Consider the following 20,806-nt stretch of genomic DNA (forward strand, 5'->3'; position numbering starts at 1 on the left):
CTTACTTTATTGCTCTTAATTCATCTCGAGGTCACAAAGCGCGAGGTCACCACTACTGAGTAACATTGGTTTGATTCACTTATTTCTTTCATTTCTAACTCATATTTCTTGAATATTAATTGGTATTGAATTTAATCACATATCTTTAAAACCACAAATCAAATTTAATTATTACTCGTATTTTCGACGTAAATATACATACATGTATATTAAGTAGGGTTGAGCCATGTTCCAGTTAGTTCTGGTCCAGTAAATGTCAATGACAGTTTAGATTATTAACATATGTCCTCCATCCTCCTTTGTTTCAAAGGTCAGGATTTAATTTCAGTTTTTTTTTTCACATGACTTATTGTCAGTTTAATCTATATTAACGATAAAAATTGAAAAAGATTATTCTATTGTTAGTTACCGGAACTCCCCAATTTATCTTTGGTTTGTATATAGCTTCTCTTTTACATGTCAAACATTATTCTCAACATAAACTTGTCGACAGCTGATAATGTTTTTATACACAATTCTTTTATACAACATATCTCAAGTATTATTTTGTGCAAAAAAAATAAAAATATAAAGATTGTTGTTTAAAAAATAGATAATGATGTCGTTATATTATATTTATCGATTAATAGAACATGTACTACAAAAGAAAGATAAAATGCGAGAATAAATGCCTTTTGAAATTTTAAATGTTTATTTTTATTTTTATTTTATAATATTAAATAAATGAAAAATTGATTTTATGAATTATTTATGCCTATAACAAACAAATAAGATTTAAATACCAATTACTACAAAAGTCAAAAAACTAAGATTTGATGGAAGTGTAAAAAATAATACAATGTCGCTGCACCAAAATTAAACTCAAACATATATATTATGTGTACCAAAAAAATAAAATTTCCCACAAGGTAATTATAGTAGTATTATTTTTCATACTTTTTTAGGACAAAAAGAATAAGTAATACCACCGCGTGATCATTTTTTTTATATCGTGAGGGGCCGCGGGAAGAGTCGAGAACCACCTAAACAGAGAACCAGACATCAGCGGGAAATGGCGTCTGCAATTCGCTCCGCCCTCCGCGGCGGTGTTTCTCGCGGAACTCCGGCATTCTCGAGGACTTTCGCTTCTTCCGCACACCATGACGAGGCCCGTAAGCTCATCTTCATCCATCTCTCTGTCTTAAATTTCTGGTTATTTTAAATATACTCAGATGGCTTCGTTTCTTCGGTTTCCTCATTTAATTTCATAAATATATAGTTGCGTACTCAATCTGATAATATTTTCCGTAAAGTTGAATTCTCTATTAACTATGAAATGAACCTGAAAAGAGCAGAAAATTAATTTAGCTGATCAAGGACAACAGGAGAACTTTTTGAAATTCCAGTGCTTAGTGTTTCCCATAACATAGGTTTTGAGTGGTGACTGATGTGGTATTTGCGAGCTCAACTACTCACATCCTTGTAGTAGCAAGATGCCATAGTGACTTGATCATGTTCTGGGTTCTCCGTGAGAGGCGGATTTAGGATTTGATGTTTATGAGTTCCTACAGTGATCTCAAATTAGTATACAATACTAACTGAATTCACAATCAAATATTTATAGATGTCTAATGATTTTCTGATCAAAAGCTGTTGGTTCACATGAACCCGTATAATACATGTTAGCTCCGTATTGTTCTTTGTGGACATGCTATATATACCTCTTTGTGTGAGAGAGATAGAGCAATATTTGATTTATTATTTGCTATTTCACACGCGTTTGAGTATGTGTAAAAAGCTTTTCTTTTCAATGAAATCTTTCGATTATGTATTCCTCCCTCTGTTTCAAGACGTAATTTGACTGGGCATGCGGTTTAAAAAAAGATACTAAGACGTTTGAAATTTGTGGTCTTAAACATGCTATAACAATTTTTGTAATTACAAGACTTTTGAAACTTGTGATCTTACAAATGTCATAATATTTGCTTAGCTATAAAAGCTTGTCACTAATGATAAAATTAGAAGTTTACAATAAATTGTTTCGAAATGTTGAAATATATTATTCTTTTTGGGAAAGACTAATAAGGAAATTGTATCACATAAACTGAAACGGAGGGAACGGAGGGAGTAGTTTTTTCAAGGGATGATATTCATTTAGTCTATCTGTTATTTTCCCCCCCTTTTTTTTGTTACTTTCAGTTGTTTGATTTCGCTGTATATAATATAATGTATTTGAAGTGTTAATATTTTATGGTCTGTTTATTTCCTATGGCCAGGTGAAGCAGCTAAGTGGGAGAAAATTACTTATGTTGGAATAATTACATGCACTATTCTTGCAATCGTTAATCTCTCTAAGGGTCATCCTCACCATGAAGAGCCTCCTGTAAGCTTTATATATGTATTTCTTGTACCTTCTTATATGTCAAAATTTGTGTTATTTTCAATGATATGCTGTTTTCAGTCTTTCCAATTCGGATGCAAACTTAAGATGAAATCAGAAATTCATATTGACAATACGTTTCTAAATGATTTTCACTAGCCCGGTTAAAGTAATGGGATTTGAGACACCCGTATACTATTGATTTGATCATCTGACTGTTGCTCCCAAACGCACACGCAAGTATACGTGGTCGACAAGTAATATAGGATTGTAAGTCCAGATTTCGTACCCACAGGGACTTGTGATTAACTATCAACTAAATTAAACCAAACAATTAATCTATTCAAGCGAATCCTAACGTATGAATATTTAACTAAAGATAATCTAGAGTAGTAAACTAAGAGATTAAAGAAAAAAGTTGGTAAATTATACAGACGAATTCAATGTGAGTGAATATTCTAGAGCTATGGGTTGGCTAACAATTCCGTTGAGTTTTTCACCTAAATCGTCTAATTAATTTATCTGGTTTATTGGTTGACAGGGTTAATATTGCTTGTAGCCTTCTCCCGAAGTACAACTCGCCTATTCAAGCTAACCTAACGCCTATATTCCTATGGAATTAGGATTAATAAGAACGCATTTATAATTCCCGTATAATAACCAAGCAAGGCGATTAGGTATATTCCTATCCTAACCGCAAATCCGCTCCCCCTAAGAGTTAAGATCTTGCTCTACTCAATCTTATATGCAATCTAGAATTCCCTCTCCCGAGTTCAATCCTAGATTCGTAGATAGTATTCAATTGGTGATCAAGCAATCAAATAATTAAGCACAAGATTGAATAAATAAACCAATATGATAAAATAATAATAACAATTCAAGCTTCAAACTACAACGTTCATGTAGCACCCAAAACTCTAGAACAAAGAAACTATGAGATTAAAGAAAGAGAAGAGAAGAAAAACTAGTTAGAAGCCTCCTCCAAGCGTGGTGTGTGTTCCTCCACGTGAATTACCCTTCAAAGTATGTTAGATCTCCTCCAAATTAGGTTTAGGACCCCTTTTATACGGGTTGGGACCGTGTAGGGCTGAAATAACCTTGTCCCGAACAAAATAGGCGTCCAGGCCAGCGCCTAGCGCTGGACCTGGCGCTGAAAACAGAATGTTTTCACGTTTTGCCTTCTTTTGAATTGTAAAATTTTCCTTGGTTGTCTCCACTTGGGGGGACAAAACCCAAAGGGTGTCCCCCTATTTTTTATTATTTTAATTTTCTTTCTTTTTCTTTCGCGTTTTATCCAATTTTGCTCCAAATCTCTTCATCTTCATATCGCTTTATTCCTACACAATTAAAATATAATATTAAGCACAAAACAATATAACTAATACTCAAAAGACGATTAAAAATACTAGAATATGAGGTAACAATGGGTAAATATATGCATTTTTGGCCGAACATCACTGACCAGTCAATAGCCAAAAAGCACCAAATTCATTATTAAGACAAGAACATTTTTGAATACTGCGTAATTCGGAACCTACGCCATTACAAAAGTTCAAGGAAGGCATTTGATGTTTAATGTATTTGATTCTAACGCAAAGAAATATAGTTGGTTCAGATAAATGGAGATTCTCAGTTTCATGTAATGATATCTCTGCTGTAAAATCTTTCAGTTGTTCCTTTTCTATTATTGGTAAACACAGGAGAGATTAGGAATTAATGTTGTCAAAATGAGTATTTCAAACAAAATAATCAGCCAATCCACTAGGAAAGGAGATTGGGGGATTTGGTTTCCTGGGGGAAAGGACAAAAGGAGCTGGCCGAGAAGGGAAGTTGCAACCTAGAGTTGTAGAGGAATGCCTTTTCTTCCCAAGAAAGATAGAATAAGGTTAAACCGGTCCTTATAATATCCAATGGTTGACTTGTGTTTATCTGTAACTAATATTATATAGGGGTATTATTTTTCTTGGGCGTTGAAATTTTGTAGTATAATAGTAGATGGGAATTTACAACTGAGGTAGAGAGTACAGACATGTGTAATATATGCTGCCTATTTCTTATATGTATTCTTTACATAACATGATTTTACAATTCTTGCTATCATTTCTAACTTTATTTGCAGCCTTATCCGTATCTGCACATTCGTAACAAGGAGTTTCCATGGGGTAATTCCGATACCTAAGCCATCTCTTAATTTTGCTTGTCAATGGTTTCATGTTTACTATCTCGTGTGTAATTGTATCTGATCCTTGATGGTTGCAATTAGCTATCAGCACATAGATATACTGTATAATATAATCTTCTGTTATCTAACTGAAGCACTTTTAGTTTATCCGATAGGCTTCAAAAATGTTGTAGCATGCGGTGGATGGTCTCAGCTTTAATTTGTTGAATTGAGATGTCAGCATGTAATTGACATTCAGAGACCAGAAGGGAACGCTTTTACCAAAAAAATGAGAAATGTTTGCAGTTTGCATATGTTATTCACCTTTAGTTGGAACCTAATCTATGCACGCTTTGGAGTAGGTTCTGTTTATCTGCTTGACCTTTATATTCTATGGAATTGTTTGAGGTGTTAGATATTTGGTTTACCAATGCTGTCCTCATTATGTTAATTTTGACTGTGACATCATTTTTGCTGCGGTGTTTGGCATTTTGGCGAGAGAAAACAATATAAAAAGACCGTATAATATCTCAATAAAAATAGTAATTATCATAACCGTTATATTTTGTGCAAGTCTACTTAAAGTTAACAACAAAATATTAATGGTGAGTGTTCAAGTATGCTTTGACACTCTTCCCTAGTATTATCTGTGATGGAACGTAAATGAGGACTTGAAATCAACATTTTCAGTGGTGCGTTACTTTTCCTGTGAATGTTGGTCAATCCAGGTGACTTTCAGCTCAATGGTAAGAGGCAGTTTTTCCATTGGGCTCCTCTTCATTCAATTTTGACATGATTTCACATGCTTCTTTACTATTATAAGTTATAATTTCTTATCCAGTTCATGAATTGTAGCGTTACGTGAGTGTTCATGCCAATGTTGGTTTGGTTACTCTCTGTATGTTTTTAGACGGTATACTTATTTCTGTAGCTGAAAATTCCATGTGCAGATAAATTTTAGTTAGATTTAGGTTTTCTTAAGGTAACAAACTATTTAATACTAAAATTTGGCTGGCCCTTTTTTGAATGCAGGTCCGAATGGTCTTTTCGAGAAGAAGCATCACTAAAACCTGTATATTTATCCATGAAGGCTTAAAAAAGCTGAACCTACTGCATCGTCAAAGTTGTATGAAATGTGTTTGTATTTGCTTCAGATGTCTTGTGTTGATACTTAACCATATCTCTGATGTACTCTGTGGTTTTCTGTATTGTGCTGTCTACTATGTTTCGACAGTGCTATCTACAAAATAAGAATGAAGAGATTGTTTGAATGGTCTCTTTTCAGCTGTTCTTTTCGATATGATTACCCTTGGATTACCCACTTCATTCTAGATGCATTCAGAGGAGAAAACATGTTGGATTGGAAATATATCTAGAAAATAATCCAATTGGATTTAAAGTTACCAGTTTCAAAAAAAAAAAAAAAAAAAAAAAAAAAAAAAGCCGTTACCTAATTTATGTTCTATCTATACTCATCAGCTTGACCCTTCCCCTTCTTGAGTATTAGCTTAGTGTAACTGAGGAATCAGGGGAAGTTGTAGTCATAGAAATGAAAAGGAAAGGAAATATAGTCAAGTGTGAGTTTAGCAGAGAGGAGAAAGAAGAAGTTGTTATGACTAATCAAACCCCCATCATACAGTTTTTGCCTCGTGATTAATGAAGTAAATTTGAGAAAATTGAAGAAAAGTTAAAACACAAGGCTCTACTTAGCCCAGGATTATTCACCTCCCAATTTACTTTAGTAGGCTGGTGATGATATCAAGAATATATGAATCTATGAGCCATTCTGACTTCATTCATGTAAAACTTAGGGAACTCCTAGGCTACAATTCATTAGCTTTTAATCACAATATCACTTTCGATTAAACTGGAACTGACCTATTATCCACCAAGTATCAAACCGTGAGCGCTAACTGGCCCAAAAATAATAGTTTTGACTAAATGTGTCTTGATATATGCTCAACTAGTGCAAAAATCTCCATATTATGAGGATGATCGTGATATAATAGCAGGCCAAACTTCATGAACCAAAAAAAATTGGTTTACCTTGTTTCACTTACTAGTTTCTGCTTCTTTTTCATCTTTCCTTGAGCCGATGGTTTATCGGAGACAATCTCTCTACCTTCACAAGGTAAGGGTAAGGTCTGCGTACACACTACCCTCTCCAGACCCCACTTTGTGGGGATTACATTGGGTTTGTTGTTGTTGTTTCACTTACTTGGTTGTTCCACATCACTGAATGACAAATGCAAATCATATTCATGACTAATTGACTCAAACAAGGTGCTGCTCATACTTGAAAGCAACATCTTCTCTATGCAGATTTAACATTGTCTAAAGAAGTTTAACATGCACTATACAAAATGGAGAGGTGGTCGAACAAAGTAATGTTCCTCTAAATCTCCAGCCTTCTCTATCACTCGAAATAATCTGTGCACAGCGAGCTAAATTATCTCAAATATTTGACAGGGGTAACTTACTATTTTACTTCCTAGTATTGATTTTGACAGCAATTGGATCAGAACAGTATGGACAATTCCCGAATAGAACATCAAATGACCTGTAAAACAAACAGAGCAGATGAATGTGATAACTGAATTGGAAAAGGAATATCTCCTTAATTAAAGTAATAAAGGTAAGAAAAAGCAAAAGGTAAAAAGTTGTTCAAAACACAAAAGAGAGAGTTTAATTATGCCAAAAGTTATACAGATCTCACTTAAACTTCTTTGTATACAATTTTCTCTATATGTTCCTCAAAACCAAAACAAACAATGTCTATCCCCACCATATATTCCCAGATTAGCACTAGGAGATTTCGAATTTAATTTTCTCTCTATAATCATACAACAAGAAGTCAATTTGGATTAGAGGGTAATCAATGGCATTTAAAAGAAAAAAGAAATTGAAAAGCAGAACTTCTTATTATGTAAAGAGTGCATATTTCATGGTAACATTAAACAATATGACTCACCTACGAAGTTCATTCAAGATAGAGTTTCTGTGCGTACTTTTGATAAAGCATATAGAGTTTCTTATTTCACTATACTTAGTTCAAGCAAAATCGTGTCTAACTTATCTCTCCTTATTCGCCTACCTTTTCTTCAGTGCTTATCAGGTGCATTAGTGTATAAACTGGTAAGATAAATACTCAGACATTTCATTAGCTTCTCTTCCAATTGGCAATATCTTTTCCTTCCCATTATTTTATCTACAGGATTGCATTAACTTGGCCTGGCTATAAAATCAACTAACCTAGGAAACTTTTTCCCTCCAACACTGAACTAGTACCCATAATGAAAACAAGAGATAGTAAATAACAAAACGTTAAGGATATGTTTTCATCATAAGCAGAATCAAGATAAGGGAGCTCAACATACTGTCTTGTTGTTGTGATGGAACGCAACCAATCTCCGAGGCAAACACTGTGGAAGGCCCTACTGCAGCTGTTATTTTCACATGTACAATCAGTGCCACTTCCACTCTTAGCACCAAGTTCATCATCTAGATTGACATCACCAAGTTAATGCCATCATCCACAAAATATTAATGCATTTATTTTACGGATATAGGATTACCAATTGGAAGATATTGTGCATAACAAATGCCACATTCAGTTTGTGGATCGGTCTTTTGAACGATTGAAGGTCCATGAAGTTGAATATCCAATACGTTTGCAAGATTCTCAGAAAATGGCTTGTCTTTCATCCTGTGAATAGAATAGAAATCAGAGTTGATGATACGTAACTAGGAAAAAGCACAAGCTCAGCAAAAGTTAAAAGATCCTTACCCACCCAGCCCCCAGCCCCTTCATCTTTTAAAATGTTCAAAATACCAAACGTAGAGAAAATTCTATGTATTGGCAACAAAAACTAAGTGCAGAATAATATGGCTAACATGTTCCCAGACTTCTACACATAAACTCCAGCTAATGGAGAAATCTAGTAATTTCTGAAAAATCCAGGATAATTACTTAAAGCAGTTAATTTGAGCACTATAAGACAACAGCATCAGAATCCCAATGTAGACAATGATAAGGACCATGACAATTACAAGTCAGCACTAAAAGAGGAAGTTGAAATACCATCTTTTGCAGTTTCTCCTCCACATCGCTCTCAATCTCTCCACCTCTGAATCTGAACCAAGAAAGCGACAGCTAGAAGAACTCCACATCAATTTATAACTCATCAAAGATATAGGAATAATTGTAAAATCTGGTGGTTTTAGAGAACACTTACTCTGGTAGGGATGTTGGATCATTAGCATCTATACACAACATGATATGGCAGTCATTGCCTATAACAAAAGCGAATGGATACGAATCAGTTCTGGCATAAAGGGGTCCTGACCCATCAAAGAACAGTTATGTAAATAAACACATACTTATATTAAGTTGGCGATGTGACGAAGCACGTTGAGGATATCTTAGGTCAGAAACCAAAAGAGAGTGGTCAATGTCATCCATTATATTCCAAAACTCCTGAAGCTTATCCATATGCTGAGTCCAGTAACAAGATATAGTGATTATAACAGAAATTAACAACCCGCAATTAAATTACACGTGTCTTTGGTGGATGAAATTTTATTTGATAAGGTAAGGTAATGTCTTTGGTGGATGAAATAAAGCAAAGAAATGGAAATGGAGGGAGATTTACAACATGTTGAAAAGAATACAAAATTACCTGCTGAAACTGTTGGATAACATTTTTTAGTCTTGAGTTTATTGACCATTCCACATTGAAGAGATAAGGCACGTCCTGGGGAAATGTCAGTAAATTAAGACATTGCCTAAAGAATGCAAGGTTCTAGTATCAGAAATTGAAGGATGCCAACCGCTGATATTGAAGGTGGCTGATTAGGATATGTTCCATCCAAAGTTATCTGAACAATGTGCACTCTTCCCTTCTTGTCCCTGGCACACAGAAAAATCTTGAAAGTTCTTGCTTAGCAGGGTAAATTATGGTCTTCCACTTGCTGCGATTAAGAAACTAAGTGTTTTTGCTTTTACTTAGTTTCCCAAATTTAAGTTCCGTCTTTCACATACATAATTCTAATATGTACCCTCTTCTTTCACTTAAGCAACACCTATCCTTCCTCTTTTTAACCCAACCATAGCATTAAGAAATGAAGAAAATCCTTACATCACGTGAAAGCTGAGAAGTCTCAGATCTTCCCCCAATCTGACAAGGTGTTCCCATCCTATCTCTTCTACCTGCGGATACAACATAATTTCAGAAAGGAAATCCCAAAAAACAATGTCTAAAGCATGTTATCGCAAGTAATAAACCATTCAATCTCGATGTCAGGAGTATACAATAATGCTACGAGCATAGTAGTTCAAAGTTACGTTTAACATCTCTAATTTAGAAACTGAGCAATGTCAAGCACGATACTGTACAGGGCATACAGAACTGTCGCACCATGAAAACAGCTGAAAATGGTTGCGCAACGATGAATTGAAGTAAAGAATCTGCTGCAACTGATTAAGCCTCACTGGCTAACACAATGCAAATGCAAGTAAAGCAACCTCCACAATAAAAAATTGAGCATTACAGAATTCAAATAACGTTATGCTTGAAATCACAAGTTAGAATAGACCTTCATCAATTTCTCCATGTACCAAATCTTAAAACTATACAAAGTGAAGCAACCATATCCAAAAAACCAGAAAAGATGGTCTCTTTTGGGAAATGGAGTGTATCATCATGGCAAATCAGTAAAAAAGCCGTCGGATAAAGAAATTACTCGAACTCTAGAGCGGAAACCTGGCACTTTAAAAAATAGTGGATGCAAAATTCATTAAAGACAAGCATGCTGAAGACTCATCTAAACTGTTTCTGATCATATGATCAACAGTGATCCTAAGAATTGCAAAAGTTATCGGAAAAGGTCAATGATATACTACCTCTGTTTCATTTTACGTCATACTATTTCTTTTTTAGTCCATTCCAAAAAGAATGATCCTTTTTCTATATTTGAAAATAATTTTACTTTAAACTTCTTATTTTATCCTTAATGACATAATTTTGTAGCCACACAAATGTCACAGCATGCGTAAGTCTTTAAGCCCACAAGTTCCAACAGTTTTATAGCCACAGAGATAAATTGCAAGTTTAAGACTACAAGTTCCTAAAGACTTTCTTCTCTTGCTAGTTTCTTCATCTGTGTACCTAGTCAAACAAGTTCACATAAAGAACAATGATTAAGATTAAGCATCAATGTAACTCCCAGGTGGATAAACTGTCCTTTGTAAAAATGAATTCAGAAGTTCTGCGGTAGCCCACCTCCCCACCCCCCACCCCCCTTCCCGCAACCCAAATAAGAAAATGATAATGGAAGCACAAACCATGGGGTTTTGCTCTCCATAAGTGGCGTCCCACACTCATTTTCTCCTCCCCACTGCCAACACCAGCCCCAACCTCGTCCCTCACCAGAACCCTCACTCCACTCCAACCCCACGCCCTCACCCAACCCCCCGCCGCCGCCTCCGCCATGTTGCGCGGACTCTCCAAAAATGATGCCGCACCTCTAGACGGAATTTTTGGAGAATCCGAGCAACGTAACCCATACCCCACCCCAATCATTCATGTTTGGCTAGATTATATATAAGCTCTTTGAATAATATTTTCTCTTATTTTGTAGGAAAATATTTTCCGTAATGCCAACCACACCATTAGGCTCTCTTGACATTTTTCAAGATGAACATACTACAATTACTGCAAAAACATATAGGAGAAAAAATGAACTATTAAAAGGCCTCTCTTTGACGGTGCAAAAGCTGAACATGATGTCAACGTCACTACGTTGATCACAAAAAACAGACTAAAGCAATAAAAAACACTCTTTACTCTTCAGAGTTGACTGATACTGCATACCTCTGAATATATCCTGCGGTAAAAAGATGATGACTTGGCCAGTTCTCGGCATCTATTTTGGTCTACATACTCCTAAAATACACTCGTATGTTTAGCACGCAATCATTTAATCAATTGGGAATAAAGAAGTTCTTACCTACCATTGTAGTATACTTGCACAAATCTAAACTTGAATTTCAATGTAAAATACCAATGCCACCGGCCTTTCAATTTCTTCAAGAAATTAAAATTGGGTTTAAATAATTTGCTATTCAACATTCAGAAGCATAACTTCTGCGCATTTACCGAATATCAATTAAGAAAATGAAGACGAAATACCTGAACGGGGATAAAACAATCTCTATATATGAATGCCGCGCGGGGGAATTGCACAAATAGATACCCATTTAAAGAATAGCCAATTACAAATTCTTTAAAATTTAGCCGCCTCAAAAATAATTTCAGTTCTGAATTTAAAATCGTGACTTTGAAGAACATTGTAATTATTCTTTGTTTCTCTTCGAATTTTTAAGTATTGCATCAAGTGTTTGAAGCAATGAAAAGTTGTTTCGCATCAATTTATTAACCTCTTGAATCAGGTTATGTTATTCTAACTTTTTAAATATTATTTTTCATCTAAAATTTATGATTTTTTATGTTTTTATTAATAGGTATATTGCTTCTTTTTTTTTTAATTCTTTATCTAGTAGAGTTTAAATGTGTCAACTAATTGTAGACTAAGTTATTTTTTCACTTTAAAATGGATCGGAACAATAGGAAGTGTATGAAAATATTTTTGATGGTAAAATACTGAGGTCACTAAATGGTGAGAATCTAACAAATATTGCAATTCCTTAAAATATTAATAGTTTAGACCTATTTTTTAAATTAAAAATATTAAGGATAATAAGTTTTTAAAAAAGTTAAAATTGATCTTAACTAAGATCAACAATATCCCACGAGAGATTAAATTCATTAACTACATTATCAAAAGGAAAATAATTATTAGAGTAAATCGATTATAAAATACAGTAATTAATAAATTTACATCTCAACAATTTGGAAAAATAGGCTTTAATATATGTATACATGCTTTTCTAAAGGTAATTAAAGGCCTCTTATCATTTATCAAAGCTAACATATATTGTTGAGCCGCCTGGCCTGAAAGCCCGAAGAAGATATAGCAAGTAGCAACATCAACCGTCTAAAGTTTGTCAAAAATTAATTAAGCTTTTGATCTATCTATCTATCTATATCTATATCTATATCTATATCTATATCTATCTATCTATCTATCTATCTATATCTATATCTATATTATTATAAAAGCACGAATAATTTATGTTAAATGTTGAACGACCAAAATATCCTTGAAACGTTGTTAGACTTTTATAACCTTAAATATTTATATAATTTGAGAATATAATTGTAAATCACCGAAGATTAGAATTCTTTTCCAATTTAAACTACACATATGATCGCTACACTTAAAGTTGACGAGGCTAACCTATCTGTATATTACTTCAGTTGGTTATTTAGATTAGGAGACTGAAAAATCCCATTTTACTGCACTTGGGGATATAAATCCTATATGGTGTAGAAGTTCAATTCCAATGGCTTAAACGTTTGTTTATATAAGGCTTTTGCCTAATATTTTCAATGAAATAAGCATAAATTGCCATTTCCCACAGTTAATGCCATTGAAACTTTTCTTCAGACTCAAACGTTTGGTTCCTTTTGGGATACTAATAATCTCAACGTTTGAAGGAATTCGGGCCAGGTTAATCTATTTTCTATCTATCTATCTATTTTATTATAAAAGTATGAATATTTCATATTAAACTTTGAACAACAAAAATATTCTAAAAATATTAATAAGCTTTTACATTCTTGAAATTAAAATATCTATATCTATCTATATGTATATCTTCTATCTATATCTATATCTATATATTATTATAATAGCACAATGTTAAAACGCTAAATGTTGAACGACTAAAATATCCCCAAAATATTGATAGACTTTTATACTCTTTTTAAGCTAAATTAGTTTTAAAAAAATATTACCCCTAAAGGAAGAAATTGTAATATTGGTAATAATGTGATACTATTTTTACTTGGACAACAACATCGGATAAAGAAGTTGCGCGTCCTATTCCGACTAATTAGAAGAAAACGCACATTAGGAGATGTAAATCTAATAAGTCACGAAATCCATATAAGAAAGGATAACTATTTCATTATGTTCAAAACCAAGGTAGTTGTATGTCTCACAGAAAAGCACAAGAAGTAAATCCAAATTTCTCAAAAAATTTAAATTATATAATGCTGATATAACAAAATTTCTTTCTAAGGAATATGAATAAAATAATCCAACTCTTTACTACTCCCTCCAGTCCAAAATAAGTGATTTTTTGGCCTTTTTTTGTGGTCCAAAATAAGTGATTTTTCTAGAATTCAAGAATGAATTAATTATTTTTTTCCTACATTGCCCTTAGAGTAAATAGTGTTGGAGTATGTGTTAGGAGTGTTTATGTGAAGAGATAGTAAAGGTTAATATGGTCAATTTCATTGCTAATTAATGTTAAAAGGTGGATTTCTTAATTTGTGTAAAAACAGCTAAAAAATCACTTATTTTGGACCGGAGGGAGTATTACAAATGTATGTTGGGTTGAAGCTATTGTTAAGTATTGAAGCTATTGTGAAGTATTGAAGGCTTAAAATTTACGTGCAACGCACGTACGTAGAGATTTGGACCGGAGGGAGTATTACAAATGTGTGTTGGGTTGAAGCTATTGTTAAGTATTGAAGCTATTGTGAAGTATTGAATCACATAAATGATTGGCTTAAGATTTACGTGCAACGCACGTACGTAGAGACTAGTTATTATAAAAGCACGAATAATTTATGCTAAATGTTAGATGACTAAAATATCCTCGAAACTTTGATAGACCTTTATACCCTTAATATTTTGAGTTAAAGGTGGATATAATGTAGTATTCCAAATATATTACCCAAGAATGGAATTCTTTCTAGATTAAAACTCCACATATTATCCACAGCAAATTCATGCTCTACCAATACCTAAAACCTTTAAAACAACTACAACTGGTAAAGTTGGAAATAATTATGAATTTGGATAAACTTACTATACTTGTCATTACGATAACCAACTTGAATAAAAACTAATATTAAATATTATTGTATTCTTTAACAGATTTATAAATTTATTCGTATCATTTTGTAATTTTAAACTATTTAGTTCCAATTTATTTTTTGATTATCACAACATTATTATGATTTGGTTTGCATTACATATATATAACTTCTATTTTAAACAACTCATTATCTAACTTTAACAATTACTTATGGTACGTGTTTGTAATATTTGACACAAGATATTCGTGCAACGCACGAGTATAGAGACTAGTTATATTAAAAGTACGAAGTCATTTAGCGAAATGCCGTTCGCCTTTTTTACCCTTAAAAATTAATTTCATATTGGACTAAACTGTCATATGATTATTTTTCTAATATATATTGAGATCTTGAAAATAATTTTGAAAGCAACTATATAATAGACGAGATTCCAGTGAAATTTTGGAAGTGTGTAGGAAGAGCAGGTGTGGAGTGGTTGACTGGGTTGTTTAGTGTTATTTTTAAGGACAAGAGGATGCCAGATGAGTGGAGATGGAGTACGGTGGTTCCATTGTATAAAAACAAAGGTGATATCGAGAGTTGTAACAACTATAGGGGGTATCAAATTACTGAGTCATACCATAAAAGTATGGGAGAGGGTGGTTGAAGCGAGGGTGAGGATGACAACGTCTGTATCCGACAATCAGTTCGGGTTCATGCCGGGCCATTCCACCACAGAAGCTATACACCTTTTTATTAGGTTGGTGGAACTGTACAGAGAGAGAAAGAAGTATCTGCACATGGTGTTTATTGACCTAGAGAAAGCGTATGACAAGGTTCCTAGAGAAGTTCTCTGGAGATGCTTGGAGGCAAAAGCTGTGTCGGTTCCTTATATTATGACAATTAAGGACATGTATGATGGGGCTAAGACTCGGGTTAGGACAGTAGGAGGCGACTCTGAGCATTTTTCGGTGGAAATGAGGCTACACCAAGGCTCTGCGCTCAGTCCATTCTTATTTGCCCTGGTGATGGATGTGATAACAAACCATATTCAAGGGGAGGTGCCATGGTGCATGCTATTCGCCGATGACATAGTTCAGATTGATGAGTCACGAGCCGGTGTTAACGAGAGATTGGAGGTTTTGGAGACAGACTCTTGAGTCTAAGGGTTTTAAGCTAAGCAGAACGAAGACAGAATACCTCGAGTGTAAGTTCAGCGCTGAACCGGGGGAAGTGGACGTCGATGTGAGGCTTGAGTCACAGGTTATCCCAAGTAAAGGCAGCTTCAAGTACCTTGGTTCGGTTATCCACGGGGGAGGGGAGATCGACGAGGATGTCACACACCGTATTGGGATAGGATGGATGAAGTGGAGGTTAGTATTTGGAGTCTTGTGTGACAAGAGAGTGCCAACGATACTCAAAGGTAAGTTCTACAAAGCGGTGGTTAGACCAGCCATAATGTATGGGGCTGAGTGTTGGCCTATTAAGAACTCACATATCCAAAAGATGAAAGTAGCAGAGATGAGGATGTTAAGGTAGATGTGCGGGCCCACTAGGATGGATAAGATTAGGAATGATGATATTCGGGAGAAGGTGCACGTGGCTCCCATTGAGGACAAGATGCGGGAAGCGATGCTCAGATGGTTTGGGCATGTACAAAGGAGAAGCCCAGATGCTCCAGTAAGGAGGTGTGAGCGGCTGGTTGTGGAAGGCACGAGAAGAGGTACAGGGCGGCCTTAGAAGTATTGGGGAGAGGTGATCAGGTAGGATATGGCAAGACTTCAGATTTCCGAGGACATGACACTTGATAGGACGTTGTGGAGGTCGAGTATTATGGTTGTAGGCTAGGCGTAGTTGAGTCTTACGTTACTTTGTACCTTTGTGAGCCTAGTCCGGTAGGGTTTTGTCTAAGAGAGCTAGGGGCAATGTCGTGTCTTACTATTTTCCTTTTCGACGTTGGATCCATTTACTAACCACCGTTTTTGCTTTGTATTTTTCTTCTGCATTTTATGTTCCTATTTTTCCTATGATCTCCGTGATGAATCTAATATCCTCTCCTTTTGTCTTCTTTTTATTATCTTGAGCCGAGGGTCTTTCGGAAATAGCCTCTCTACCCCTTCGGGGTAGGGGTAAGGTCTGCGTACACACTACCCTCCCCAGACCCCACTCGTGGGATTTTACTGGGTTGTTATTGTTGTTTTCTTATTTAAACAAAATACGTTGAAAGTCCTATAATTTAGGACATTACAATAAAATTTTGAGTTTAAAATCAACTAATATTTTGATTATTAAAACTTTTCTTATTAGAAATATGTAAGAAGTCTTAAATATTTAGAAGTTTGAATTCAATTAAGATTCTTTACCTTGTATAAAATCTTTCCTTATTTGAAATATGAAATATAACTATAATATATACCTTCCATATTATTTCTCCTAAACTAAAACAATAGAACTCGGGCTTACCAGAATTATTATGTTTTACCTTAGTATCATTTTAGTTCTACGGGTAGAGAGGTCACTGAATCCATAATTGGTAGAAAAAAAAAAAAAAAAAAAAAAATTGGACAAAATATCCAACATTCAACATGATGTTGGGATTTCTTCTTGTGGAGCTCAAAATTTATTTGTTGTCCATCGAATGCTTTTTCCATAGCACTACTTGACTTTCTTTGTGATCGCTTCTTCTAAAGCTATAATTTTTTTTGCAGGAATCTTGCTTTAGTATATCTATTTGAGAAGCCTATGGTGTTTTCAACCAAAACAGTAAGTTGTTATTCACATTCTTATTGCATGTATGCTTATATATTTACATATTTTATTATCTTTAATCACGTCGTTTATTATATATTTCATTAAATTTTGATTTTCCTGATGGAATTAGATTCCTGATAAACATGGTGATGATTGATGCATTTTTAGTACTATCACGTTCATTCTTGGTAATTTTTTTTATCTTCGACATTAGAATCAATATTCTTTTCAAATGAGATTTTTGAGTTGAGGGGATCTGTTTACGCTTTTGGTTGAGGATTTCATATCACTTTGACTGTCCATTGTAAAGGCGTAAATATTATGACGAGGTTACTCATTTAACCATGTGAACACCTAATTTTTGACCACACCCCTAATCCTATATTATTTTAGTGTAAATATTTCTTTTAGGTCTAATCTTATTATTTTAAATGTTATCTTACTCTGAATAGGTTTTATTTAAGAAAATTAAAAAAAAAATACAAAAATATTAACATTCTTAGAATACATGTTTTATTTCTATATGTAATAAGAAAAAGAAAATTTACAAATAATATATGATTTCTTTTCACTATAATTTTAATAAATTATGGTATTTTTTTTAGTAATATTAAAAGGATATATATATATANAAAAGGAGCTGCATATTTCCTACCAAAGGTATGGAATAAAAACATTCATACCACTGCTAAATTAAGCAAGACATTAATATATATACATGTTACTCTTTCAGAGAGAGTTATTCTGGAGATGATTTCCTCTTCTTGTCCCCAATTCATTTCACCAGCAAATCATTATTATTATAAGGTCCACCCTAAAAAGCTTCAAGAGCAAATTTCCTATAGACAATATTACTTTCTACCTATAAGAAGTTAAAGAATGCCCACTTCACTCACGTCTTCTATCCATGATCACACATTCACACCCACATCTCCATATAACCACTCTCATTCTTCTTTATAAAAAGGAAGAACACAAGAAAATGAGGGGGGGAAGCATAGATACACACAAAAAGGGCAACATCCTTTCTTCTCCAAAAAACACTGCTCCAAACCCCACCGAGACAGCCATAGAACACCTAAAGCCAAACCTCCACTAAAACAGCCCAAAAAATACCGAAACTTTACTCTCACAAAATACCATGAAAAAAGTATGCTGAAAATCTGCCCAATATGCAGCGAAAATCAGCTTAAAAAAAAGTCACAAAATTAGCTCTAAAACCAGCAAAACGCAGCTTTGTTTCCTAGCCGAAACTCAGCAAAATCAGCCCGAAATCACCATTCAAAATCGTGTCGAGCTGAGTCTGTTCGAGGTTGCGACACCGGTTCGAGTTTTCCGTTTAGTTGGTGATTTGGGTAGTGTTTGAGTTATATCGGTTTTCTATTCCTCGATGTATTCAGAGAAATTCAATATTTAAACAAATTTCAAAGCTTCTATTCATTTAAAGGTCAGCTTTCTGTTTGCTAGAATTTTGATACTGTTTTCTGTGTTTATTTGGATTTTACACTACTGTGTTTAGTTCATACAAAGTATTTTTCTATCTTTGGTTAGTTGGTATCTTTGGTTAGTTGGTATTTTTGGTTTCTATTATTTGACAAGAAATGAGGATACTGTCGACATTGATAATCGAACCAAAATTTTTTATACATATCCTCGATGTTTCCTTTTTCGAATTGCACCTAAATGTTTGAATCGTGAATGTCATAATGCGACTAAAAATACCTAGTTCCATTACTACATCAATTAATAAGGAAAGAGTACTACTAATATAAGTACAAGTAATCATAATGATCCCTGCAAAAATAGTACGTATGTGTCTTCTTTCCCTTTATATGTTGTGAATTTATACATGGAATGCATGTGACGATAGTATGAGAAATTATACAAAGGGTCCAGTAACAAATGCTTTTGCTTTACGTGCTTTAGGCACGCTTTTAATAAATCTATCGCGATTATGTATACGTTCGCGTGACATAATTGTAATTTCTATTATAAATAATAAATGTGTTATTAATTGTGTATACATACGTGTGACATGATTCCTGACACACCAAATAAAAAGAGTACACGTACGCGTGACTCGTTTTAAAAATAATTCCGTAATTATGAATAAATCAAGCGATTAAAAGCGGTAAAAAGGTAAATGCACATAGGTTTTAAAATGAGTAGTTAAACAATTTAAGCCAAGTATAAATTGCTAAGCGACCGTGCTAGAACCACGGAACTCGGGAATGCCTAACACCTTCTCCCGGGTTAATAGAATTCCTTATCTAGAATTTCTGGTTCGCAGACTTTTAAATAAAGTCGAAAATTTCCTCGATTTGGGATTTAAAATAAACCGGTGACTTGGGACACCAAATAAATTATCCCAAGTGGCGACTCTAAAAGATAAATAAAATAATCTCATTTCGAATAATATCACTTAAATTGGGAAAAACTCCTTTCTTTCCCCCCCTCGGGAAAAAAGGAGGTGTGACAAACCATACAAATAATCTTTCCAACATTTGACCTCTAAACTGAGTCTTTTTAGGACAATAAATACTAATGTTATATTTATTTGTACATTTTTTCAGATAAAATTGCAAGGTCGAGCTCTTATCAAATAGTGATGAAACGAAAAGAAATGCATAACCAAGGACTTTAAGCTTGTGATTTTTTTACATACTGGCTTCTTGATTCTTGATTTTGTGTTGTTTAATAGTTTAGTTATTCAATCGCGTATAGTTTAGGACCATAATTTCCTTTATAATGCTTGGTATTGGTCTTTATAAAGTAGCTCTACTTCGTTCTTTTTGCTTAAGTTATTGCGCGTGTTCTCTATATCAATAAGTATAAACTTTTTAAAAATCACAGAAATAAATAAATACATATTAATGTATCAAACATGTTTGAATTATAAAATACAATATAGTAAAAAATTGTTATTTCATGAACATATATTTTTTGTTTCAGAGAACAATGTAAACCACCTCTTTCGCCAAAGTCTGAAAATTATTGTTGTTATCAACAAAAACAAGAGACAACAAATATTGTACAACTATTTGAAATATATTTTAAAAAGATGTTTTGAAAGTTTGTGTATGATGGTTGAAGGAAAGGAAGAAAAGTAAAAAATTGTTATTCTTATTGGTATTTTTCTTCTAGAAAAATAGGAAATCGAGTTTAAAAACTTTGATTACTCACATATAAAATATTTTCATCACGAAACTAATCAATATGCTCGAATAATCGAATTAAAGGAATCTTGGCACTTAATATGGAAGACTTATGCGAGACAAAGATAACTTCCTTTATTAGTAAGTGAAAAAGAATATTCATCGTTTTCGAACTCACGTTTTTTTCTTTAATTTTCAGGTTACAACTCAAAGATATTATGTGTGATTTTTAAAAAATTATTTTTATTGATAAGGTACAAACGTAACGCGCGTACCCTAAGACTAATACTGTATTAAAAGCACGAAGGTCCTTAGCAAAATGTCGTTCCTTTTTTTTGCCTTTAAAAATAGAGCCCACACTAAGATAAATTAGTCATTTGATTATCTTTTT

At 33.8% G+C, this 20,806-nt stretch overlaps 2 protein-coding genes across 11 annotated transcripts; one reads left to right on the plus strand and one right to left on the minus strand.

The window, feature by feature from the left end:
• Window positions 962–5,818, plus strand: LOC109228851 (cytochrome c oxidase subunit 6a, mitochondrial-like). Its single transcript, XM_019394090.1, has 4 exons — window positions 962–1,151; window positions 2,256–2,362; window positions 4,479–4,521; window positions 5,553–5,818. Exons 1-4 carry the CDS (start codon window positions 1,052–1,054, stop codon window positions 5,585–5,587), a joined length of 285 nt encoding a protein of 94 aa, XP_019249635.1. The 5' UTR covers window positions 962–1,051; the 3' UTR covers window positions 5,588–5,818.
• LOC109228850 (E3 ubiquitin-protein ligase FANCL) lies at window positions 3,360–11,737 on the minus strand. Of its 10 annotated transcripts, none has more exons than XR_002068438.1 (13): window positions 11,533–11,702; window positions 11,393–11,464; window positions 9,659–9,729; window positions 9,351–9,429; window positions 9,200–9,274; window positions 8,901–9,015; window positions 8,756–8,813; window positions 8,602–8,673; window positions 8,096–8,226; window positions 7,898–8,021; window positions 7,001–7,080; window positions 6,567–6,755; window positions 3,360–3,696 (listed from the first exon to the last, which is right to left on the minus strand). XR_002068438.1 is itself a non-coding variant. In XM_019394082.1 (13 exons), exons 2-12 carry the CDS (start codon window positions 11,533–11,535, stop codon window positions 7,005–7,007), a joined length of 876 nt encoding a protein of 291 aa, XP_019249627.1. In that variant the 5' UTR covers window positions 11,536–11,605; window positions 11,711–11,737; the 3' UTR covers window positions 5,969–6,755; window positions 7,001–7,004. The 10 variants fall into 10 exon arrangements, 9 of the variants coding, with proteins under 9 accessions (XP_019249627.1, XP_019249625.1, XP_019249631.1 ...); XM_019394082.1 differs by lacking the exon at window positions 3,360–3,696 and adding an exon at window positions 11,711–11,737 and having other exon boundaries at window positions 5,969–6,755; window positions 11,533–11,605; XM_019394080.1 differs by lacking the exon at window positions 3,360–3,696 and having other exon boundaries at window positions 5,969–6,755.

This window comes from Nicotiana attenuata, chromosome 7 (genome assembly GCF_001879085.1).
Source record: "Nicotiana attenuata strain UT chromosome 7, NIATTr2, whole genome shotgun sequence".
In the NCBI taxonomy this organism is placed as follows: Eukaryota; Viridiplantae; Streptophyta; class Magnoliopsida; order Solanales; family Solanaceae; genus Nicotiana; species Nicotiana attenuata.